Source organism: Ahaetulla prasina, chromosome 5 (genome assembly GCF_028640845.1).
Source record: "Ahaetulla prasina isolate Xishuangbanna chromosome 5, ASM2864084v1, whole genome shotgun sequence".
NCBI lineage: Eukaryota > Metazoa > Chordata > Lepidosauria > Squamata > Colubridae > Ahaetulla > Ahaetulla prasina.
In genome coordinates this window covers 97,100,854-97,127,562 of record NC_080543.1, presented here as the reverse complement: position 1 = coordinate 97,127,562, position 26,709 = coordinate 97,100,854, and the positions used below count along the sequence as shown (strand labels likewise).

At 37.0% G+C, this 26,709-nt stretch overlaps 1 protein-coding gene across 1 annotated transcript; it reads right to left on the bottom strand.

Annotated features, from left to right (window-relative positions):
- Positions 1-7,047: 7,047 nt before the first annotated feature.
- LOC131200088 (acetylserotonin O-methyltransferase-like) lies at positions 7,048-25,821 on the bottom strand. Its single transcript, XM_058186470.1, has 9 exons — positions 25,749-25,821; positions 23,466-23,649; positions 18,861-19,035; positions 18,343-18,472; positions 17,478-17,546; positions 11,131-11,249; positions 9,374-9,514; positions 9,085-9,207; positions 7,048-7,259 (listed from the first exon to the last, which is right to left on the bottom strand). The coding sequence occupies exons 2-9, from the start codon at positions 23,589-23,591 to the stop codon at positions 7,051-7,053; spliced, it is 1,092 nt and encodes a 363-aa protein (XP_058042453.1). The 5' UTR covers positions 23,592-23,649; positions 25,749-25,821; the 3' UTR covers positions 7,048-7,050.
- Positions 25,822-26,709: the final 888 nt, after the last annotated feature.

The window sequence follows — 26,709 nt, the reverse complement described above, 5'->3', positions numbered from 1 at the left end:
ATGGTTAAGAGCAAATCACAGTGCTGCTGATGCTTGCATGAAAATGAAAAAAGGGCAATTGAGGACACCAATAAAACTGCGATTTGGCAATACCTTAAATAAGTTTTATTGTTTTTTGTTAAGTATTTAATAGTTTTTCATTAAAATTTTAAAACTCAAGTTGTAACAATCTAGTTTTGTGTACCTCTTTTTAAATAAACTAATAATAAACTATCTTTTGGTATATGATATCTTTTTTTATACTTAAAACTCATTAGGGCAAAGAAGAGATGTTGAGTTAGCCATGCCCACCCGGTCACATGCCCACCTAGCCACGCCCCTAAGCCACACCCACAGAACTGGTTGTTAAAAGTTTTGAAAATCACCAGTGATCTGTTCATATTTGAATGATAGGACATTATGTTTGTGGCATCATTTGAATGATGGTGACCAGGATTTGGAAGAATCTGTATGTGATACAGGAAACAATTCTGCCATTTCAGGGGACAATGTTATAATATTCTTGAAACAAAGCCGGCTGGTATAGTCACTCTAATTACACATGTTTGCTTTGTATATTTAAAAAGAAATGCCTGGTCAATTAGATGTGCCACAACAATATTCCAGTGCTATCAAAGAGAGATTGAGTACAGTGATAATAATGGGTCAAGAAAATGTGACAGGGAAAACACTGATACTGTGAAGATTAATCATATTGATTAGTTGTCCCTGAAACAATTACTGTATTTAATGTCCTCTCTAAAATTTTAATTTTACCTGTAAAAGGCCTCAGAAAGCATGTCTGACGGAGTGCCGTATACAGATGAAATATGGTTTTTTATTTGTTATTTTTATAATGAACAGCAGAGAGGCTAGCATGCATCCTTGCCTTACTCCTCTATATCAGGGGTCTCCATCATTGGGAACTTTAAGACTTGAAGTGTAAGTTGAAGTTGAAGCTGAAGTTGAAGTCCACAAGTCTTAAAGTTGCCAAGGTTGGAGACTCCTGCTCTATAGGTTAGAATTTCATTGGTGTAGTTGCCTTGCATGCTGTGTTGAACTTTGATTCTAGAGTTCTTATAAAGATTGTGCCTAAGTAATTAGAGGCATCTGTCAATGGTTCTATACAGAAGCTTAGACCAGAGCCTTTCTCTGGGAACTAGTTCAAATGCAGACCTGAAATCAATAAATGCAGTATATAATGATGAACCTGGTTTGGATATGTGTTTTTCAGCCACAGGTGTTGAAAAGTAAGGCCATGTCCATGAATAGAGTGTCCAGATCTGAATCCCGCTTGCACATCTGCCAGTACATGCTCGAAGTCAATCAAATCGGCCCCCAGGGGAAGATCCTTCTCTGTGGGGCTCCTACCCTCTGGAACGAACTTCCCCCTGGTTTACGCCAAATACCTGACTTTCGGACCTTTCGCCGCGAATTGAAAAACATCTATTTATTCGCGCGGGGCTGGCTTAAATTTTATTGGGTTTTTATTGGGTTTTTAAATTTTATTATGAATTTTAATGGGTTTTTTAGTTTTCTATGTTTTTTTTTTTCATAAAAAGTTTTATTTTTACAATCATATCAAATAATTCATCCAATGTACAGTTATATACAATTAGTCGGGCTTGCCCAGTCACCACCCCCCTTTTTAACACTCTTCCCTCTTCTACCTTCTTTTACTTTCCAAACCTTCCTCTCCTTCTCTTATCTACATCCGCTCCTCCCTCCACCCTACACCTTCCTTCTCCCTCTACTATCCCTCTTCCTTCCTCTTCTCCTCTTTCCTACCTCCTACTCTCTCTTTTCTCCCTCCTCACCGTTCTAAAATGGTAACTATGCAGACCCGATCCTACATTAATTATATTTCTTCAATAATCCCTGTACATTAACCATCACTCCATCTCTACCAAACCCCCCAATTCCCTCCCCTTACCCCCACCCCCATCCCGACTTCCCAGAACAAAATGCAGGGTATCAAAACTAACAATCATAATCCAAAATAATTCCTAAATTATAATCTCTAGTCACACCACACTTAGTCACACTCTCAATTCCCTCTCCTTCAAAATATATCTAATACAAAATATTTCCTAAATTTACTCATATGCTATTCAATATTTTTTTATCTGATACTTATTTTAAATATAATCAATCCACATTTTCCATTCTAGAATATATTTTTCTAGTGTATAGTCTTTCAAGTAAGCGGAGATTTTGTCATCTCTGCCAGATTTGATACTTTGAGTGTCCATTCTTGATTGTAGGTAATTCTTCTTTCTTCCAATACTGAGCAATCAAAAGTCTTGCGACTGTTATTAAGTTCAAAATCAATTTAGTCTCTATAGCTGTATAGTCCATAATTATTCCTAGTAGAAAGAACTGCAGAGTAAACTTAATCTTCTTTTTCAAAATATTCTGCATGATCCACCATACTTTAATCCAAATGGTAATAAGTAGCATCTTCACAATCGCATCTCCAACATTTAGCAAGATCTAATATGTGTTTCTTGTAAACAGGTAATGTCATTTTTAAATTGTTTCAAATAATGAAATACTTTCCTTCTCTTCTGCGGTGAATTCAGGCCTTTAACATTCCAAGATAATAGTTTAATTGCCATTATCGGCCGAAGGAAACTTTTGGAACACCAGCCGCAGATCACATTTTACTTTAGGCCTTGCTCCTCCCATTGTTTCCGTTGAAGTAGTTGCCAGTTGTTGTTGTGCCTTCATCTCTTGTTCCTTGCGTTTAGCAGCAGCTCTTGTCAGCCTTTGTTCTTTTGAATCTAAACCCGTCGTAGGTATTTCCAACACTTGTAATAAATCTTCTTCCATCACAATCTGTTCTTGTACCTGCTTCACTTCTCTTTCCTTCACTTCAGCCTCCCTTCTTCTAGCTTCCAATGGGGGAAGACTTCCAACTTTTAATACCTCAACATAAAATTCTCTTGCTTTTCCAACCGTATTGAAACGATGTACTTTCCCTACATAATATACTATTATACCAGTTGGAATATCCCATCTATATTCAATCTGATGTTTTTTAAGTTCATTCACCAGGAAGGCAAATTCCTTCCTAGCCCTTAACATTTTTGGTGGGATTTCCTTTAATATCAAAATATCTTGACCAGCAATCTGAATCTTCTCCCCCTTATATGAAGCTTGCAAAATCTGATTTCTCACTGTTCTGTTTGTAAAATAAATAACAACATCCCTTGGCAACTTTTTTGCCTTGCTATCCAAGAATTCACACGATATATTTTATCAATTTGATAAGCCACATCTGCTGGACGAGCTGCTAATATCTCAGCAAATACTTCAGAAAAATTTCCTTAAATTCTCTTCCTTATTTTCTTTCAAACCTCGAATTCTAAGAGCAAATTCCATATTTCTATATTGTATCAAAACTATTTCATCCTCTGTTTTTCCATTTTACTTTGAAATTCATCCATTTTATTTTCTAATTTTAAATTATGTTGCTTAATTTCTTCAACCTCCTCCTCCAATAAAATCACATTCGTTGCCAAACTTTGTACTGCCATTACAAATCCTTCTTTAACTTCTTTATTTCCCACTTGAATTTCTGATATCTGCTCTTTCATTTCAGACATCTCATCAGTTATTACTTTAAATTTTTCTTCTATAAAGCCTTTTAAGTTCTCTTGTAACGCCTCTAAATTCAATGTTCTAGTCTCTGCTGTATGAGCTGGAGAGGCACCAGCTGATAAAGTTCCAGAGCTCTTTGTTACAGTAGACTTTAATTGTTTGGCTGCCATCTTCTATAAAATTATATATTTATTTATTTCCAACTTAATATTCACTTTAAATCTTCTTAACCTCTAAAAAACACAGTCTTTTAAAGCAGTATTTAAAAATCTCCCCTAGATTCTATCAGCAGGCAGCAAAGAGTTAAAGAGTAAAAGCAGCAAGTAACATGCAAATTACCAACTGCAGACGGAACGCTGAAAGTATCACTTTCGCTTTCCACTCGTTAACTTGTTAACAATTCGCCTCCATTTTTACTGTTTTCAAGCTTGTTACAAAGTATCGGGGAATCGGCTTGGCTACTTGCATAAAGTTCTCCCACTTTCGTTCTGTCCGGTATAATCCTTTATTGTCCAAAATAAATCTCGGCGTTTGGTCGTGGTGATTGGTTCCGCCAAAGCAGAAGAATCCTCGGATCTGGAGCACTTCGGGTTACTGGAGGGAACTTAACCCTTCAAACCCCTTTTTTCTCAGGGGCTTTAGGGAAATTCAACCTCTGCCCTCAGCTCACCACCTTCTCCTTCTCCCGAAGAAGGGGTTTTCCGAACCGCTGGACAGCAGATTTAAGCTGTCCTAGCGATTCCACATAATCCAGAGGTTGGTGATCGTAAAGATCACCGCCATCACCTACGGTGCCAAACCGGAAGTCAGTTTTCTATGTTTTAAAGTCTTAGGCCAATGGTGTAATAAATTTTTTAATTCGGGTTTTAATTGTATATTGTATTGTTGGTTTTATTTTGGCTGTACACCGCCCTGAGTCCTTCGGGAGAAGGGCGGTATAAAAATCGAATAAATAATAATAATAATAATAATAATAAAATCGACTAAGTTGTTGTATAAATGTATAGCATAGAGGCACATAATGGCTGGACCCTAATCCCAAGGAATTTGTACAGTGCGATCAATGAAAGTTAATAGGCAAGAATGGGAATCAACCATTCCAGATTATTTTGTACTATTTCAGGCATCATAAAATCATTGCTTGGAGTTTTACCAGGATTCTATACGTCTATTGCATTATAAAAATAAGACTTTTTTAAAAATCACCAATTGGCCAAAATACAAAAATGCATTTGTAAATAATGTATTTCTTGAGAAATGTATATTTATTCATGTGTTTTCCTCCAGGCAGCGACATGGCACAAAGATATGCCAGCATTCTTGGCACCCCTTCCTCCTATTTTCCTCAGAATAACAAATCTCTGAAGCTGTGGGGCTGAGAGACATTGACTGGTGAAAAGTCACCCAGTCAGCTTTCATGGCTAAGGTGGGACTAGAACTCACAGTCTCCCACTTTCTAGCTTGGTGCCCTAATCACTTGACCAAACTGGCTAGACCAAACTGCTAGAATCATGCTGGAATCGCAATGTTTCCAGATATAGACCAGGATTTGAAACAATCTGTGTGTGATATGTGAAACAAGTGTGCCATTTTAGTGGGCAAGGTTAGAATATTCTCAAAACTAAGCAGACTCATATAGTCATTCTAATTACAGACCAGTGCTTTGTACTTGACATTAATAAAGAAATGCCTGGTCAATTAAATGTATTGTAAGAATATTCCAGTGCCATTCAATCAAGGAGATTGAATAAGGTGATGATGGGTAAAGAATATATGACAGAGAAAACACTGATTCTGGGAAGTTGACTAGTTGCCCATGAAACTGACTAGTTGCCCATGAAACAATAAATGTATTTAATTTCCACACACTATAAAGTTTTAATTTGATCTGTAAAAGACCTCATAAGGCTTGTCTGAGAGAGTGTAATATAAAGATAAAATTTGATTTTTCCCTTCCCTAAAAGCCTTTTTTTTAGAAGAAGAAGAAGAAGGCATTTTCTTCTGTTCATACATAGATCCTGACTATCTTGCAATATTTTCAACATTCAAAATTTATTCTAAAAATCACATTATTAAGCCAGTTCTTCTTGATTCTCTTGGGTACAATAAAATATAACCTTCTGCACATCTACCACAGCCTTGGAGTGAACCCTGGGGAGCCTTGTAACCCAATCTGTAAACAAGATCTGGAGCATTATAGGAAGCTGTGGAGCTAGCTTTGAAGAGAATATTCAGCAGCTTGTACAGGAACAAGAGCAGAAGCATCCTTTCAGCCCTGGGAAAAGGGACTTGGTCTGACTCCTCCTTGATGAAATGGGTCAAATGGAGAAAGAAGGTAAAACATAAACATTCTTGTAAAATTCTATTATTATGATGAAAAGTCATTTTCATGTTCCTATGTAATTTTCTGGTCTGGTCTACCTTGTAGTTCTGACAAGCATACAGGGCATACAGTGTGATATTCTCACCTTCTCTCCCAAATATTGCATTTTACTGTTTCTTACAACTGAGTGTGGTGGTCTCTCATGAAAAAGAGTCGAACGCGCGTTCTTCCTCGGGATGGGAGCGCAGAGTCAAATCCAAAGCTCCCTTTTATAGTTCATGCAAGAGGATACATACATGTAGCATCATGATAGGTCAGCGAAGATGCATGTACAATAAAACAATATATGATTGGCTGAGGTGCTGCCTATTCAATGAGTGCTAAGCTGAGATAGATACCTGCTATGATATACCTCGGCTGGTACCAGTGTGTGTCAGGGTCTTTCCAAAGGCAGAGATTCCCTGGGGATGAGTCATAGGTAGAGACTAAAGACTTACCTTGTGGTCCAGTTGTAGTGGTCTGCCATCTAGTGGTCAGCCATCCAAACAACCTGCACGTATAATCTCTACACTGAGGCCTAGTAGGCATTCTAACACAGATTGACCAGATACTCCACAGTATACATATTGGTCTTGTGAGCGGTGGTGGGATTCAAATTTTTTTACTACCGGGTCTATGGGCGTGGCTTGGTGGACGTGGTGTGGCTTGGTGGACGTGGCATTGCTTCCAGGGGAAGATTATTGCAAAATCCCCATTTACTGCCGATCAACTGGGACAGAGAATAGATGGGAACATGGCCAGTCAGAAGTGGTATTTACCGGTTCTCCGAATTACTCAAAATTTCAGCTACCGGTTCTCCAGAACTGGTCAGAACCTGCTGAATACCACCTTTGTGTGTGAGTAATAATAACCTGTCTTGGGCAACAAGTAGACCCCTGCAGAATTTCAAACTCTCAAGACCCTTTTCAAACTAAGTTATTTTCTTTGATGACAGATACATCAAAGTAGGATTAGTAGATGTATAATAGGTTTAGTATAGTAAATAAATACATGCATAGACACAGAGATTAGAATCAATACAATAGTAAAAGCAATTTATTATTGTAATTTTTTTAATACTCAGTAGGAGTGAAGTATGTTGAGTATTATTTTCTGCCCAAAATGACATCAAACATATTTCCTTTCTTGAACTGAATATCTTTAAAGCCAGCGATTTGGAAGAGTATTCGATGCTCTGATTCTTTCCGTGCTTTTCCTTCAGACATAATCAACAATATGATGCGATACATATGACCAGGAAGCGACTCAGATATTTTTTCATCAATAATTGGATCCACTACTAAGACTCCACCACCTGTTGCAAAAGTAATTTGTTAATTCAGGAATAGGTTGTCTAGAAAAGAAGTGATGCCTTTGTGTCTTATTTTCATTCCTATGGCTGTGGCCTTTCTCCCGCTATTTTCCCCTCTTCTAAAAATGTTGTTTTGCACTCATTTTCCCTAGGCTTAATCCATGGTGTATTTTATTGTCCTGAAATATATAGAAATGTTATGCCAAGTCCCAGCTCCTTCAGCATTGCTTAACTCATAACAGATACTACTTTAGCCTATTTGCCCCATAATTGGTTCCTATGCTTTGCCTATATTTCATGACTGAAGTGTCATGGAGCTTCTAAGCAATCTTTCCTCAAGCAGACTTTGCTTGAATTCTAATGATAAGAGGCATTTCTCTATCAAGGAAGGGTAAGAAATAAACAGGTTTCATAACATAGCTTTCATGGGTACTTATGGGAGGAAATGGATTCGGCAGTATACCAATGGTTTAATATTATTTAGGGTGTGCAATCTGAAGACTAATCATCCAAATCCTTTCCAAAGTTCAATGTGACTCAAAATGCAATGATCCTATTTCTTCTGCAAATTCAGGTTTAATAACTAATACATTTTGTTTGAGTTTTGATAACTGTCAAGGTTAGTTCCAAGAGATTTAAAGTTTAGAAAAGAGTTATAGCAAATATTTTGCCTGCAAATGGATCCAATTCTAATTTTATTAACTAACACTTTTCTGTTTCTAACTCTGCTACCACTCAGTTTGGCAACCCAGTTTTGGAGAGGGGGGAAACATCTGATGTAGGTTGAAAAGAAAGGAAGCTTGGATCTCAAAGATCTGAATTTTCATTCTCGGGTCTAGCATGGTGGTTCCCTTTTGCACATGGAAGATAGGGGAAGGCCTACTGTGGCCCAGAAAAACTAAGCTCTGCCAGGCTCCCCCACAAAAAAATACCCAATCCACGTATAGTGATTCTCTCAACCTGATTTCTTAATTGTTGTACTAATCTTGCCAAACCGAAGCAGGATATTACTTATGAAGCATATATTCTGGGAACTATTGGATAGGACTGGCTTCATCCTCATTCTCTCCTACAAACTATCTGAACTAAGTTGTCTTTTACTCCTCTGGACTATGCCTCCTCCTTCCTTGGACTCTGCCCCACTACATTTCCTCACATATCAGACCAGGGATTCAAGCTTCCTTTCTGCATCCCAGTGCAAAGTTCCCTTCCATGCAGTGGTGAAATGTAAAATTTGTTACTACCAGTTCTGTGGGCGTGGCTTGGTCAGGGGTAATGTGACTGGGTGGGCATGGCCAACTTTTTTTTTTACTTTTAAAAGCATTTTTTCGGCCAAAAAAAAATGCTTTTAAAAGTAAAAAAAAACCCTATGATGCTCACACAGCTCTGCTAGGCATGTGGGAGGGGTGCAGGGATTTTTGCTACCGGTTCTCTGAACCACCCACTGCCATCATTACTGGATCAGGCAATCCGGTCCGAACTAGGAGCATTTCAACCCTGCTTCCATGCATGGAGAGAAACTGCCTGTTCTCTTTCGGCATGTGGTTTTTTCAATCTGCCCATTTAGCAATTCACACAGCTACTTAACAAGCCCAACTGGGGGAGTGAGGATTGTGGTAATTGAGCGAAGTGAAGTGGTCACGTTGTCACTCTCTTAATGACTGCAATGACCTACAACCAAAATTCTGAGCCCATTTTAAGTCATAAGTTAAGCACTATCTGTATAATGTCAAAGGTTGTTGCAAGTACATAAAAAAGCCATGAAGGACCCTGATTGGCTTGCTTGACTTCCCGTTTTTTCTCTTTCTAGGAATGCAAATAGGCCTACCTGGTTTACAGGCTGTAAATATTTTTGTAAGTAGCTGGATACACTTTTCATCATTCCAGTTAATCAAGACTCTTGATAAGATGTAAAGATCTGCTTCAGGAATTGGATCTTTAAAAAAATTTCCTGCAAAAAGAATAAATCCTTTAATAAGGTAGGAATCTATTATCACCTTGGAAATAAGAATAAATTCTTATTCTCCTTTTTACAAAGCTTGGCTCTACAATGTTAGTTAACTCTTTCAGTAGTGCTTTTTGAAATGGCAGAGATATTGTTTCAAAACACATATTACCTTCATGGAAAGTGATCTGGGAGTCATCTGAAAATGCGTTATATTTTTTAGATAATTCCACAACTTCAGGAAGGTCAAAAAGTGTCACAGTATAATTTGGGTATTTTGAAATCAATTGTTTAGCTAAGCCACCGCTACTTCCTTGAAAGAAGAAAAAATGCAAAAAAGGACCTATGTTAGAAAAAATAACCTGCATGTAAATATTTTTAACAATTTACTAGAATAGTTATGATGACTTTTAAAACCATCTTCATTGTTTTATTTTTCATTTGTCCGAGCTAATATTGTGTCATATATTATTGTGTTTTAGATAAATATATTCATTAAAGCATGATGTCTGATTCATTCTTGCTTATATTTTTATCTCTGTCCTTTTAGTATGCTCAGAAATTCCTTCATTTATTTTAAAATCTATCCTACTAGGAATTATTTCTCATTCCAATCCTTTATAGTGATTCTTTGCATCACTTTTTCCTTTATTACTTTTGCTTTATCGAAATTAAAAAGCATCCTTTTATACTAAGTGGCTAAAGTGAAATATGAGTATGAGAATTAACCCAATCTTCTTTCTTCCACCATTATTTATAGTTCCATGCAAAAGTATATATTTTCAATCAACACCACTTTTTCCATCCTGTTAGACTCTAACACCATTTTCAATAAAATGGATAACTGTTTCTTGATTGGGACAAATAATTCTAATCTAATTCTAATCTAAAAGCTCAGATGTTCAGGAAGGTAATTCTATGATTTCTGCATTATTATGGTCTTCCCAAGATGTAACTGTGAGAATTTTCCAGAAATATCTTTGGAGGCAGCTCACTTCTGTAATATGTTCTCTGGAAATTAATAGGAATACTGCACTGCCATACTAAGATACATGATAAGCAAAGCATTCTGTGTATAATGTGATCACCCAAAACACCAGGTCTTTTGTTTAAGCATCTTTTACCCTAAAAATTTCATGACAGTATTTGTTGATTTGTGGTAAATTTTGAAATGTTTTTCATACATTGTTTCTCTTTGTATGCCTTCAACTACTGTAAGTCTTAACTCTTGACAACAGCCTGGCAAAGTCCCTGCTGTTTTCTTGGCAAGTTTTCAGAGCTGGTTTGCCATTGCTCCCTTCTTAGTGCTGAGACAGAATTACTGGTCCAAAGTCACCCACCTGGGTTTATGTCTAAAGCAGGACTAGAACTCACAGTCTCCTGGTTTCTAGCCTGATGCCTTAACTACTACAGAAAGCTGGCTCTCTTTTAATAGTCTCCATCATGGCAATATCAACCCCAGACAAGGGAGGGAAAATTATGAAATTCAAATTCAAATCTTTATTGTTAGTGCACAACATATGTACAATGAGATTGGTTGAGCTCCCTCAGTGCACCCTCCCCAACACAATACAACTCACAATGAAGACAGAAAATCCTAACCCAATAAATCATAATAACAAAAAGAGTGCTTTCATCTTCAAAAATGCTTTCACCTCTTCCCAAACAGCCTAAGGACTGTTGCTAGTTACTGTGACGCATCAAATAATTCTAATAACCCACACCATTTTAAAATGAGGTATTTACAAATAAAGTACAAAACTCTGGAACAAAGAAGAACACAGGACAGGATCCTGCAATCCTGCTTTTGCAATCAGGAAATTACGGTCTTGACAGAACCTGAACTGTCTTTTCAGTCCAATTTCTTCAGAGTATCGCATAGTATCAAATTGCAAGTAAGGGGCATGATGATGACCTTCAGGTACTTACCACCCAGATCACAAATGAGCTGAAAACCAGAAAGATCAAAGGCAGAGACCACTTCTTCTCCATACAGATTCCAAGCTTCATCCATGTACTTGAAAAAGTTTTCAAGGTCTTCCTGTGATCTAGAATTGAAGATTGGACTGGCAGGTAATCAACAGAAGTACAACTACATGAAATACATTATTAACATCTGACCTTAAACTAGGATATTATTATATTATTACTAGGATATTAATAATATAATAATAATTCCTGTCCTATTGTTTCCTTTCATTATATCCAATTAATATAGTTATTGCATACTTATGCTTATATATATGCTTATATATTATATAGTTACTTTCAAGCTTATGCTTATATATACTGTTGTGACAAAATAAATAAATAAAATAAATAAAAATAAAATAAATAAATAAAATAGTACTATAATACTCTATATTATGAGGTATGCTTTCTGCAGGTTTTTGTGTCATTTTAAAGAGCAGATTCCTTAATATCTGGCCTGAAGAAAGATGGCATTAATTGTCCATTTGGGGGCTGGATTAATTATTCCCAATTCCCACAAGAGAAGTTCCTGGCCAGAACTGCTGAATATGTTGATATGTGCCTCAGACTAGCTGTATTTGAAGAATCTCAAAAATAGTCCAACATCTTTGTGGACTGGCATTTGAGCAACAAAACAGAAGTAACAGAATAACAGAGTTGGAAGGGACCTTGGAAATCCTCTAGTCCAACCTCCTATACCATTTCAGACAGATGGTTGTCCAATTTCTTAAAAACTTCCAATGTTGGAGAATTCACAACTTCTGGAGGCAAAACCACAAAACCTCTTAAATCTTTCTACAGTTTCAACATGGTATTTATATTGGGGCAACCAAAACTGGATGCAATATTCCAAGTGTGGTCTTCCCAAGGCATTATAAAATATTAACGTTTCACATGATCCTGATTCTGTCCCTCTGTTGATGCAGCCTAGAACTGCATTGACCTTTTTGGCAACTTTTTTTTAAATTTGCATTTATATCCCGCCCTTCTCCGAAGACTCAGGGCGGCTTACACTATGTCAGGCAATAGTCTTCATCCATTTGTATATTATATACAAAGTCAACTTATTACCCCCAACAATCTGGGTCCTCATTTTACCTACCTTATAAAGGATGGAAGGCTGAGTCAACCTTGGGCCTGGTGGAGCTTGAACCTGCAGTAATTGCAGGCAGCTGCTGTTAATAACAGACTGTCTTACCAGTCTGAGCCACAGAGGCCCCTGCAGCATATGCTGGTTCATATTTAAGTGACTGTCCATTCGGATTCCAAGATCCCTCTCACAGTTATTGCTATTGAGACAGCTCCCATATATTTATTTATTTATTTGCAAAAAGTTTTTATTTTTTATAAACATAATAATAAAAAAAAAACATTGTGAACAGATTGTCAGTCAGATACATCCTTAAACATATTTCAAATTTCATCCCCCATTGTATTCTATACAATATATTTTCTTCTCCTTCATTCAAATTAATAATTATTGCACATCTCTAGTAAAAATTGTGTTCAATCCCATTAAAGTTTAAATAAAGTCTAGTCCCCTTATTTAAATCCCACAAAACATCGGTAATAATTCGTTAACTTCTTAAATTTCACAAATTTAAACAAATGTAAACATATCTGTATTACTTTTAATCAGAGGTCAGACCATCTGATTACAAAATCATACAAAAACCCTTTTGTAAAGCTGCCTTGCAATCACATAGACATTTCCATCTTACTTAGGATTAGTCCTGAAATCACAAAGACTATTCCCTCTTATCAACTTCTTCTGCCTCTAAGAAACATATGCTTAAAAAATTTCCATATCATCAATTCTCAATAATAATATAAAAAACTAGCTTGAAATTGAAAGAGGTGGTTACTTCTGTTACTATTCCCTTGGAAGTTTTATCACTAAACATTTTAAATTCCTTACATATTCTTAGAAAAAGAAAAAGCAGAAAAAAAATACCCTATTAAATTCTTCAATACTCATTTCCCTCCGTCCCCATTTTAATCTGTAATCTTTCCCTTATTCCCCAAAACATCCTTAAAAATTATTCTATAATTGTCACTTGTATTCTCACATAAATATACAATTCTCTCTTAAAATCTTTAGTGTAGATCTGAAAGCAGCCATTCAGCATCCTTTCTTGAAGCGGTCGTGCAATCACACCAACCTATCCATCTTCTTGGGAATAGTCCTGAAATCACAAAGACTATTTAATTCTTGCATTCTTCCTCTGCCTCTAAATAACATATGCTTAAAAATTTCCATATCATCAATTCTCAATAATAATATAAAAAACTAGCTTGAAATTGAAAGAGGTGGTTACTTCTGTTACTATTCCCTTGGAAGTTTTATCACTAAACATTTTAAATTCCTTACATATTCTTAGAAAAAGAAAAAGCAGAAAAAAAATACCCTATTAAATTCTTCAATACTCATTTCCCTCCGTCCCCATTTTAATCTGTAATCTTTCCCTTATTCCCCAAAACATCCTTAAAAATTATTCTATAATTGTCACTTGTATTCTCACATAAATATACAATTCTCTCTTAAAATCTTTAGTGTAGATCTGAAAGCAGCCATTCAGCATCCTTTCTTGAAGCGGTCGTGCAATCACACCAACCTATCCATCTTCTTGGGAATAGTCCTGAAATCACAAAGACTATTTGATTCTTACATTCTTTCTCTGCCTCTAGAAACCACTATTTAATATAGTTGCAAGTCATAAGTAACAATATTCTTTGAAATTTCAAATCATAGAAACCAACTTTCTTGTCTAAAGTCTTATTAATCCATAGTTATCACTTGTATTCTTATTTAGATGACAAAGTTCTCTGCTTGAATCTTCAGTTTAAAGGCAGGCATCCAAAATCCTTTGATGGAGTCATAACAGCATATCAATCTTCATGGGAATAGTCCTAAAACAAAAGCTATTCAACTCTTACTTTTCTTCCTCTACCTCTAGATGTCACTCTTTAATACAGTTGAGACCACAAATAACTAAGTAGCCATTTTAGGTAGCAATTAAATTTCTTCTTGTTTCTTAAGTATGTTGAATCATGAAAATCAATTTTCTAATCAAAAATCTTTTCTTAAATGCCTCTTGAAATCACATTAAAATTGTTTTAAAATCTCAAAAAACAATTTCTTACTTTCATTTTTCTTCTATCGTTGAGTATCTTTTGAATTACAATCACAATTAACACAGTGTCCATTTTAATTTCTGAAAAACTAAACCACACCTTCCCTTTGTCTCCATTTGTTTTCCTTTTTCCACTTATACCATTCTAATAGTTTCTTTAACTTTCTTCTAGTCACAAATTTCAGGGGATAGAGGGATTTGAGATATTCCATTAAAGTCTAAAATAGAATTCCCTTTGACTTCTCTTTCTTATTTCTTTTATATCTTGAATAGTCCATCCAAACTTCCAGGGGTCTCAAAACATGCTTAATTAAGGGATGTTTATTCTCCTTTCTTGTTTAATTAATTAGGGCTCTTAATTTCCATTCCAAGCCCTCTCTTTTTGATTAAGGCTCTGGACTTCCATTCCAAGCCTTCTCCTTCAAAGTTTAGAATATCCTTAATTTATTTCCTTCCGTTTTCTGTTTCCATTAAATTTAGCCACTAGTTCCAATTTTCTTCAATGCTTGTGCATTCTTTTTTAAAAAAATATTTATTCCTCCATGAGCTGATGACAACTCACCCGACTTCGACATTCTGTTCTTTGAAAATGCTTCTTCCTCCTGCCTGATTCTTGTGGCCGTCTCCAACTTTGTAGCAGCTGATGTTGGCTGCCATTCCTCTCCTATGGGTCGGGAGAAAAAGACCGGGGCTACAGGGAGTTTGCTGCCTCCCTGATTGCTCCGGGGGCTCCCCCATTCTTCGCTGCCACTATGAGGCAGATATGGTCTGCAACGGACCCCCATTTCAAGGGAGATTTCGGCGCTTACCCCAGAGCTATTGGGGTAAGCGACCGTTCTGTCGCGACACTGGCCACGCCTCCAGTTCCATATATTTTGGACCTTCACATTTGACTTTTCTTGCCTAAGTGTAAAACCTTACTTTTCTTACCACTGAATTTGATTTTGTTAGATAGGGCTCAGTGTCACTTTGTTAAAGAATGCAATAAGATTCATTTGGCATGATCTGTTTTTGACAAACTCATTTTGGCTTTTGGTTTGTTTGTCTCTAGGTGTTTGTACATTTGTTGATTAATTATCTTTTTCAAAACCATCCCAGGTGTTGATGTCAGGCTGATAGGATTCTGGTTTCCTGGATCCATTTTTTCCCTTTTTTTGAAGATGGGAACTATATCAGCTCTTTTCCAGTTATGCAAGAGTTCTCCAGTCCCCCAGGATATTTGAAAGATATAGGTCAGTGGTTCTGAGATCACATCTGCCAGTTTATTCAGAACCTTGGGGTGTAATCCAGTGGTGGGTTGCCCCCAGTTCAGACCAGTTCTTGCGAACTGGTAATAAAACCAATGGGAGGCTGTGCCCATAAACCCTGACATCATTAGGAAGCTTCTGAACAAGCACGAGTGAAGCAAGCGCATGTGGGTGGTCCAGAGGTAGGTTCCACTTAACTTTACTACCTGTTCGCAGTGGGATCGCGCACACAGACACGCATAAACTTCCTGTGCATAAACTTCCTGATGACATCGGGATCGGTGGGCGGAGCCTACCCCCAGTTTTACTACCGGTTCACAAAAACCAGTCCAAACCGGGAGCAATCTGCCACTGGCACAGTCCCATTGCAAACTGATAGTAAAGGTAAGTAGAACCCACCCCGGTAAAATCCATCTGGTCCTAGTGACTTGAACTCATCTAGAGTAGATAGGTGTTCTCTTACTATTTTCTTGTTGATTTTGACTTGTATTTTAAAACTGCATTTTATAGTTTTGATAAGTTGGACTGGTTTTTTTTCTTTTGGGCAAGGGAAGTTGAAAGAAGCTTTTTGTTGTTATTATTTTTGACCTTTGTTGCAAGCCTTAATTCATTTTGAGCCTTAGCTTTCCTCATTTTATCTTTGCAGGTTTGGGCTCTTTGCTGATATTCTGCTTTAGTTGTGTGTTTTTACTTTTTATACTTATCCTTTTTATATTTCAGCTTACCAGAGAGTTCTTCATGCAGCGTTGCTGGTTTTTTTCGAGATCTTTTATTTTTATTTTTCATTGGAATTGTGCTTTCAAAGTTTCCCACGCTTCTTGGGTTCTTTTTTCCTTGAGGATTCTGAACCATGGAATCCTTCACAAACTCTCTCTAAATTTATTGAACTCAGCTCTGTGGAAGTCCAAAACTCTACTTTGACTTTTTTCTATTGCTTATATTTGCATCCCCCCACCCCCCGCAGGTTCCTGTAACTTCACCACCTTCTATCATTTTATCCCTTCTAGTGAGAATTAAGTCCAATATCTCTGACACTCTAGTTCCTTTCTCCACCTTTTGGGAGACAAAATTGTCTGCATGTTAGGCTTTGCGCCACTACATTGCTCCAGTGGACCCAGTCTCAGTCTTCTTGAAATCGTTGTGAGCTGCTCATCTCAACAATTTCTGGTGCTATGAATATGCAGTGCAATTGCAACCAGTGTCTCATTATGCAACATGGCAAAATACATGACAAGAATTTGGGAGTCTCACTGGATAATTAATGAAAATATCTTTGTAAGGGGCGTGCATAAGAGCACCAGCGTGCCTACCGTTCCTGTCCTAATGTTCCCCTTGATTGTATCCAATTTGTATACTTATTTCATGCTTATAATTATATATACTGTGTTTGACAAATTAAAAATAATAATAACGGACTACCCTGCAGATTCTAGTGATTCAGATGTAGTTGATCTAGCTCTAGCTATTGATTCCTGTTCTGCCTTTTGAAAAGTAATTCTTGGTCAATGAGACAGGCTGTAAGAATATCCCAATCCCAACAAAGAGAGACAGAAGACCAGAGGGGAAAAAACATCTTAAGACAGAAAGGACATACATAGTGCTATTGCTATTTTCATAAATTGGTGATAAATTGGCTGATGGACTGATTTGCAACTTACTCTTCAAATTTGTGATTATAGGTGGTACGGAATAGTGTGAGCATCATTAGAACAAAACTGGGCTTTGTTTCTGTTTGTGGCAGATTATGTGGCAAAATCTGTGTTGATGGACAGTGCTGCTAATTTAGCTTCTCTGTCTAATTAAAAAACTTTTATAAAAATATTTGCAAAGTTTCAAAAGTGAGATGTGGTAGGAAAAATAAAAGCCAAAGAACTATTTATTCCCAAATCTTTATAAAACAAAGTCATAAAAATGCTACTTTTACCTGTACAGCACTTCATACAATTCCTTTGAAGAAATGCCATATATTGATAGAATCTGAGATTTCCCATCCCTGAAGCAGATTTTTTTGTTCATTTTTTTAAAAAAAAATTGAAAGGAACAAAAATGCCATTAGTGATTATATTCTTCTTCCTCTCCAGCAACAAATAGTGCTAACATTCAAATAGTGAATTGTATTACTTGCAAAAGTTACTCTTAAAATATCACAGGCTCTAAACAGTAATAGAAACCTGTGGAGTAAGTGAACAAAATGAAAATCTTTACATCCATTTTGTTTTACTGTTTGTTTGTTTTTTCATTATTAAATAGTATGAACATCAATCAAATTCATTAATCCAATCCTTTGTGGAATATTTTTTTCATTTTGAATATTAGGCTCTTTGACTTCTGATATTTCATCAAATGAATTTTGCTTCAATAATCAACGTGTCTTTCTAAATTAACATGCTAATACAATATTATTTATTTAATCATATTAAAGATCTTAGCCCATTTTTTTACAAGTATGTCTGTGTGTATATACAGACATCTTTTCCAAAGATGCTGAGCAAGAATTAAAAACTTCACCTTTTGTAAGCAACACAGAATGATGCTTAAACAAATCCACGAGTTCAAAGCATATTAGTCATTTGACCTCATGAGAGTCAGCTAAGAAAACAGGCAAACTATATTGAGTGGTGATGATTTCAGAATAATTGCATGCATAATTGTAAAAATGATACAGGAACCCCTGAGTGAGGATTCAAATTCTTGTTATTTATGTGGGAAAGAAAGCCCACAAAGAATCCTAGTCTTTAACATGCTCATGGTGAAAATATTTTTTTACTTCACCAGTGCTCTCTTCTTACCTTACAGCTTCAGGCAAGTATTGCAGTGATCCATATATGGTATCTGAAAGAAATTTCATGGTATAATACTGAGACTTTGGGCTTGATTTAGCCAGAAAGAGATTGGCAAACTCTGTATTTCCATAAAGATCTAAAAATGAAAGCATATTATAAGACAATTGCTTCAATATACCATTGCTGAATTCCGTATATATCTGATAAGAGCAAAGCATAGGGTTCATCATAAATGATTACATTTCAATTTATTTCAGTTTGGTGAAATATTACAAATATGAGATATTTGATTTGGCATTCCAAAAAGATTTCCTGACAGTCCTGAAACAAAGTAGCTGAATTCCCATGACGTAAGATTTATAACGTAACAAATAAATAAGCAAAACTGAAAACTTTGTGTACCTACTTTATAATAAATATATCAAAAGAAAAATGGGGGGAAATGGCCACAAACTGCTAACTCCATAAAAAGGTTGCCATTTGGTCATTTTAAAACAACTGCTTCCTCCTGCTAACAGGATCACCTTTGCCATCCTTCGATTCCACTTTCAGGACCTTTAAGTCCACACAGGCCTCCAGCAGCATCTGCATCCCAATGAGACTGGTCTTCAAGCACTCGGCCACAGTTGCAGAGGACAGCAGTTCCCCTGACTCTCTCAGCAGATCGAAGATGCCCAACTGACTGGCAGTAAATATCATCTGGGAAAATGTAAAGAAATGGGCAGAGGTTCACAAAGGAAAAAGTGTTAGTACAGATTTAATTATTTGAGGGTTTCAGATCATAGAGAGAACCATATTCGCACTCCAGAGAACAATATGCTATAGAAACTAAGAATGATTGTGTATGGCAACCAAACTTGTCCACTGTACCTATTTCTGATGAGCAAGAGAAAAAATGGGCTACTAGTTCCACTCCTTTGGACAAGTACATACACTCAGTCTAGAATCATTAATAGCCTAGTCTCTCAACAGTAAGATGGATGGCATATAAATTTTATAAATATATAAATAAAAATTAAATCCAGCAACACAATGGCAGCTTGAAGTCTGTAGAGATTCTCAGTCATCCAGGTCAAGATTGTTGAAGGACTTGGAGGATTATCTGTGTCCTCAGGGTCACCTAAGTACTGCTCCTAGGTTCTTGTAGTCTTCAATTTTTCCTCTGGAAATCCATTCCTACTCCCACACCATTCAAAGGGTGTTCATCCCAAATTGCATAGCTAAAGAGATTCTCAGTCATCCAGGTCAAGATTGTCCCAAATATGCTTTTTCAGGAGCCAACTGGACTTTCTTGTTTTTTCCTTTGAAGACATTTCACTTGTCATTCAAAAAGCTTCTTTGGCTCTGAGAGGATAGTGGGGAATGGAAGGATTTATATTCCTTGCAGACAGCCTGTCAGAGTTGAAGAAACTTCTTGGATGAGAAGTCTTCAAAGAAGAAACAAGAAAGTCCAATTGCCTTCTGAAAAAGCATCTTTGGAACAATGGCAGTTTATAAGATTATTTCCCTTATGAGTGTTTGGTTTGTTTTATTTATTTATTTATTTATTTATTATTCATACTTTTATACCGCCCTATCTCCCTAAGGACTCAGGGCGGTTTACAAAAAACATATATATATACAGGGTAAAATAACTTAAAAAACTTATTACATAGGCCGAATATTTAAAATAGAGATATAAATAATAAAACCCATTTAAAACCAAATTTAAAATTTAAACATTAAAAATTTAAAATTCTAGTCCAGCCCTGCGCAAATAAATAGATGTGTCTTAAGCTCGTGTTTAGCTTATTTGTGGGGAAACAGCAGAAAGGAGCCACATTTGCATTGAAAAAAAAAACATTCAGTGATTGAGGACTGTGGAAGCATGCTTATTTTTTATTCATTGTTTTTAATTGATAAAAATAAGAAAGAAAAGGAACAAAAGACAAAGATAATAATGATGGAGATATATATACTTTGTCAAAAAAAGGGAAAAAGAGCATTTCTTACAACCAAAATTTTTTTATGATGTAATTCAATATAACTATAAATGGTTACAATTCTCTTTCTACTGATCTGCCAATATTTTTAATAATGCATATATATTTCATACATTTATATGACTTTTATTTTAACCTAGAGTATTTTGTATAATTGAGTCCCATAGTTCATTATTCTTGTCCATACAAAGTCCCGGTCTACATTCAACCTTCTCATAAGACCTTGGAGTTTTCATATCAAATGATCTAAGTGCCAAAGCCCACTGCAACTACATTACCAAAAACTCTTTAAGAGTTTTAAACTTAATCTTGCATAGCTTCTTCTCCAGAAAGATTGCACTACTAACCAGAGCATACAAAACATTTGCTAGACCAATTCTTTTTTTTTTTTTTTTTTTTTTTTTATATATAAAAAGTTTTTATTGGTCAATAAAGATTTATGCAAATACATATCAGGTATGGTAAATTTTCATTTTTCTTATACATAATAAGAATTTTACTCAGAATTTTAAACACATACAACAGCCATATGGCAAGCAGGTGAAACGAAGTAGCTAAGTTTCAATCTTACATACACAATGAGGAAGGGTCAAGAATAATCAGAATATCATACGAAAGAGAATAAGAAAAACCAACACAATACCAAATATCTTTATCACTTCCTAGTTTTGGATCTCAGAACTCTGGGTTCAGCCTGACCCAACTCCAGGGCCGCAACAGCGGCAGCCGCCTCCGCCCCATGGTCTATAACCTCCCCTTCTTCAACTCCTGGGTCATCTAAATCCAAGAGGGCTTTGTGTTCCTCCACGTAGGCCGCAGCCTCCGCAATTGTACTAATTTTTTTCGTAATGCCCTCCCGGAAAATCATCAATCCCTCTGGCATCAGCCATCTGAAGCCCACTCCCTTCTGGTACAATTTGCTTGATAAAAAGTAATATTTCTTTCTCATTTCACGTACCTGTCTGGGAATCTGCCTCAGAATGGCTATCTCCCTGCCCCTATAAGTCAGTGCCCCACTCCTATGTTTTCTAAGAATTTCATCTCTCGTCTCTCTTTTCACAAATTTGACATGAACCTCTCTAGGAACTGCATGCGTGCGTGCATATTGTGAATTAACTCTATAAACTCGATCCACGTCCCAATTCATAAAATCAACACCTCTCCCAAGAAATTCTCCCAACAGTTTAGTCACAACGTCTCTCAAGTCTTCTTGGTCCACTTCTTCCAAATTTTGAAACCTAAGGAAATAAGACATTTTATCCATCTGTAGTCCGAGCACAGCATTGCTTGTCGTCTCCCTCTTTTCTGCACCGCATCTCACCCTCCAGACCTTCCACTTTCTGCTTATTTTCTGCTGAGACTTGTTGAGTATCCTTTAAATCCTTTTGGATAGTCAGAATTTCTGCTCTTATTTCATCCAGTTTCTTGTCCATATTAGATAACTTTTCCAGAATTCTCTCCATTTCTCCAGCAGTTGGTCTCTGACCTTTTGCCATTTAAAAATTTCAAAATCCTCAGGCAGGCACAGTATCCTTATAATTTCCTCCGGATCCACCAGGGGGCACTCACAGGAGCAACGAGTCCAGAGTATAGTTAATCAACCAGGAAGCCGAAGGGAAGTGATGTCATCAAAATTCTCATAGTGAAGGCGGAAGCTGGACGCCACCATTGTTCCCCAGAGGGAGGGGGGGCCTCAAACCCTCCCTCCTAAATTTCTCCATCACCTCTTCTCTCCAGAGCTCCACAAAACCGGTAATCTTGTTATTTTAAGTTCTCCTCTCTCCAAAGTGATTCGTACTCCTTCCAGTCGCAGGGAGAAAAACCCCCGCACCGGAGTACTCCACCACATTTGCCGATATTCCTTCCTTCTTCATTCCTCAATTCTTCTCCGTTCCCTGTTCACCACCAGGCTGCTGCAATTATAAATCCAAAGCCCCGGTGTCACCGGGCACAGCGGCCCAGGCGACGACCAAAGTAATGGCCGCGGCCTGTGGCCTCCGCACCCCGCCGAGCCTAGGACGCGCCAGCATCGGTCCCCCCAGTCCTGTATATCGGCTGGGAGACCCCTGGTGAGCCGTCCGTACGGCAGGTGTCCTTTTCGGAACACCTGGCCCCTAAGGGCCTCGGCGGCGGCCGGATTCGGACACTGGAGGCAAGAGAAGCCTTCCAGACGTCCGTTGCCACCGGATACCGGAAGTCGTCTCTAAGCTAGACCAATTCTTGAACACAGCTCGCCTGTCAGGAACCCACACCTCATTTCGGACATTAATACAATTGAGTGTGTCCAGAAATATTTTACAAGAAGAGTTCTCCACTCCTCTGATTACAACAAAATACCTTATGCCACCAGACTTGAAATTCTGGGTTTAGAAAATTTAGAACTCCGCCGCCTTCGGCATGACCTGAGTATAACTCATAAAATCATCTGCTACAATGTCCTTCCTGTCGAAGACTACTTCAGTTTCAATCATAACAATACACGAGCACACAATTGATTTAAACTTAATGTGAACTGCTCCAATCTTGATTGTAGAAAATATGACTTCAGTAACAGAGTTGCTAATGCCTGGAATGCACTACCTGACTCTGTGGTCTCTTCCCCAAATCCCCAAAGCTTTAACCAAAGACTATCTATTATTGACCTTACCCCATTCCTAAGAGGTCTGTAAGGGACGTGCATAAGAGCACCAGCGTGCCTACTGTTCCTGTCCTAATGTTCCCTTTGATTCTATCCAATTCGTATGGTTATTTCATGCTTATACTTATATATACTGTTGTGTTTGACAAATAAATAAATAAAAATAAAAATAAATAAATGGCAAGTACTATAAAGCCTTCAATACATTGAATAAATGGGGCCATGCATTTATCTTTCCAATGCTGCATATTAGTCTTTTGGCCATAATAGAGGTACAGAGGTGTGGAAAATTACTTCTATCAGGCAAGTGTCTTGACTTACAGGTGCAATGATTTACAACCTTAATTCAGGGCTCAATTATGGCCATAAGGTGAGGATTAACTGTATATAATTCTGCAAAAAGTTTGTAAAATTGACATTTTATATCCTTTGAAATTTTACAAAGACATAGAATAGATTATTTTTGTATGTTTTAATACCTGATAATTTATAAGTATTACATATCTTACCTTTGAAATTATAAATGAATGCTGGTAGTGAAATAACATTTTAAAATTTTCAGTTGCTTCAGGTGAACTCATTGTGTCCTTAGGAAGTTCCAGAGCAGTCCTTTTCATATCAAAAGGTCTTAGCATTTCAGATGTTTATGGTTTGCTGCCAGAATCAGAAAGTCCGAGTTGCAAAAAATAAAGACTTAAAAGAATTGTTTCAAATAACACCAGAAAGGAAAAGAAAAGAGAGTAGGGAAATTTCATTAGATATATAATATCACGATGAAAATTACTCTATTCACAGAAACACAGGTACAGAAAATATATTTGGAATATTCTCCTTAATTCTAAGAATTTTCTTAAAAATCAAATATTCTTCAGAAGGAACTAAATCACATATATCACCGAAAATTTGCAAGCATTTAGACAATACTGTGCTTCCTTCCATGACTTCCTAACTTTGCTTCAGCTTTGTCCTTACTTGCAGGAAAGTAATGGCTCTTCTTAAAATTGTGTTCCTGTTAGTAAATGTGGATCTATCTGCAGTTGCAGTGGTACAGGACGCAGCAGTCACTGTGTCTGTCTGCGTGCCATAACTTTTATTTCTTTAATTCAGTCCATTATCTGTTTCTGTACTTTTGAGGGAATGAACTGAGATTCTTGGTTTAAAACATGCTTTATAGAAGTACCAGAGCAGTTTTTGGAAGTATTCCATAAGCTACCTTCAATACATATGTCACTCAGCCTTGAGTGTATATGTCAGGGTTCCAAGGAACACCCCCAACTAAAGAAGACTCCGAGGCTAGCAATCCCTTTTAGATCCAATTTATTAGAGATGTCATATTCTGGAAAAACCCTAATCTGAAAGTTCCTGGGTTCAATGTCAAAGACCAATCCCCTGCACCCACATATCCATCACCTGATCCAATCAATCCACCATCCGAACTGGAGACATTCCCCAGTCACTCTCATCTAGGTGTAGGCTGAACGTCCTTGATTCTCAGAGAAAGAATGTTGTTATGGCTATATATCTTCATCAACTCCTTGCAAATCCCCCCTCCCAATTTCCCAGGCACTTAAATTTGGCAGCTCCAAAGAAAAGATGACCTCCAGGGCTGACAGGATATCGAGTGATAGCTTTCTTAAATGAAGAGCAGGAACAGCTAAGGACCACAGTCTTGCAAAATAGACTGGCCATTGATTTTCTGTTATTTAAAATAGTCCTTAGCTGAAACAGATTTCCAAGTATGTGCTGCTTTAATCTGACCATTCCTTGTAAATAGATATCAATATGGAAAATTAAAGGGGCTTTACAAAGATCTAGACTGGGATCAGCAACCTTAAACTTTCCAAGAGCTATGAAGTTCCTAACCGGAAGTCTCCCGTTCAATTCTGGAGCCGGCTGGAAAACCTGCCCCTTGCCATAGAGTCTTTTCCTGGCATGCCATGCTTCCCCACCCCCACCCCAACCAGAAGCTCCTCTCAAAATTGTGGTGCTGACCAGTGACAGCAGAGGGATGAAAGAGCCACATGCGGCTCTAGAGCCATGGTTGCTGACCCCTGGTCTAGACTCCCTACCTAGTCACAAGGGAATTAACTCCATTGAGTGCCATTGTCTTTATCATTCTCTAAGCAGGCACTGACCATTAGTTGAAAAGATTCCTGTACATAGGCTTTTGGTAATAAATTGGCTTAATTGAACTTTCATAGTAGAGCCTCTCTCTCTCTCTCTCTCTCTCTCTCTCTCTCTTTCGCAGGAAATTGACCAAAATAGCATCATTTTCCCCTGTAGTCAAAGAAATAGAAAATTTTTCTCTTTTTTTTTCTTTCCTCCCTTCCTCCCTTTCACTGTTCCTTCTTTCCTTCCTTCCTTCTCCACCTCCCCAAAAAAACCTCCAACCTGTGATCCAGGATATTAGTAAAGAGTTTACTAAGCAAGAGAACAAAATTCAATTATTATATTATTTAAATAAAACAGTCCCATTTTTATACATTTGCCTTTTCAAATTACCTTTCTTCCTAAATATAGATATTCTTAAAATATAGATAAAAAGTCAAGTAAAAAATTAACAAGGGGTATTAATCAAAATACTACAACCACTTCATTATCTATAGTGCTGCTTTCTGGCAGTTGCAATCATCGTTATATTTTTCAAGCTCTTTTATTGTGCACTTTCAAAAGGTAAAGACAGACTATAAATTTCTCTGAAGCCCTTGAAAGAATTGGCCTAATACTCTACATTGTACAGCCTACAAAGAAAAATCCCAGAAAAAATGAACAGTAAATTAGTAGCTACTTACAGATAATGCACAGATCTTCACAGATACTTCTTTCTTGAATGGTTGAAGAGGAGATGTTCAGGCTAAATCTCATCTGAATACATCTCCCAAAAAAGTCAGAGAGGAGGTATATATTTGCAGAGCACAGGTGTGTCCCCCAAATATTACCTAGTCAATAGTTCTGATACTCTTACGTGGTTATTTCAGATTCAGGCGTATCACGAGTTAAAGTTACACCAATTTCCCTTGGGAAATATTTTCAGTTTAAAAAAGAAGTGTTACACAATATTGCTTTGTTACGTAATTTCTATAAAATATTTTTATGAGTTAACTTTTGTGTTTCAAAGCTGACTTCCTTCTAGAAACTCTCCTGCATTTTTTATCTATTAATTATATTTTGTTTCATATTCCTTCTAATAGCTTTTTATTTAATTTGGCTTATTTGATTCTGTAGGCAAGATGGTTTCACTTCATTCATTCAACTATTTCACTTCTAGGGTCCTAGAATTGATGTTTCTTTGCGTGACTGACTAATGGGGTGTGAAGTGGACATGGGGTGGGTACATTGACCATGGCTGCCCCATTCTGTGAATGGTTGTTGAATTCACCAGGGCTGAGTAATGAGCCCCAACTGAAAATAGTGAATCACAAATTGTTAGTGCTTCTCCTTGATGTAACCAAAGGACTTTCCTACAGCCAACAACTGCAGCAATGCTTGTTCAGAAAACAAAAGGAAAGAAATGGGAATGTTATTTATTTTTCACCAGTGCCCAATCTGTAGTCAATACAGTAAATTCTCCAATTTGAAGGCCACAGTTTACTGAGAGAGCCATTGCCTTGTTTTCTGCCTGGTGGTTCAAAGAAACTGTTATTCATTTCTTTATATAGCAATAGCACTTAGACTTATATACCGCTTCATAGTGCTTTTACAGCCCTCTCTAAGCAGTTTTACAGTCAACATATTGCCCCCAACAATCTGGGT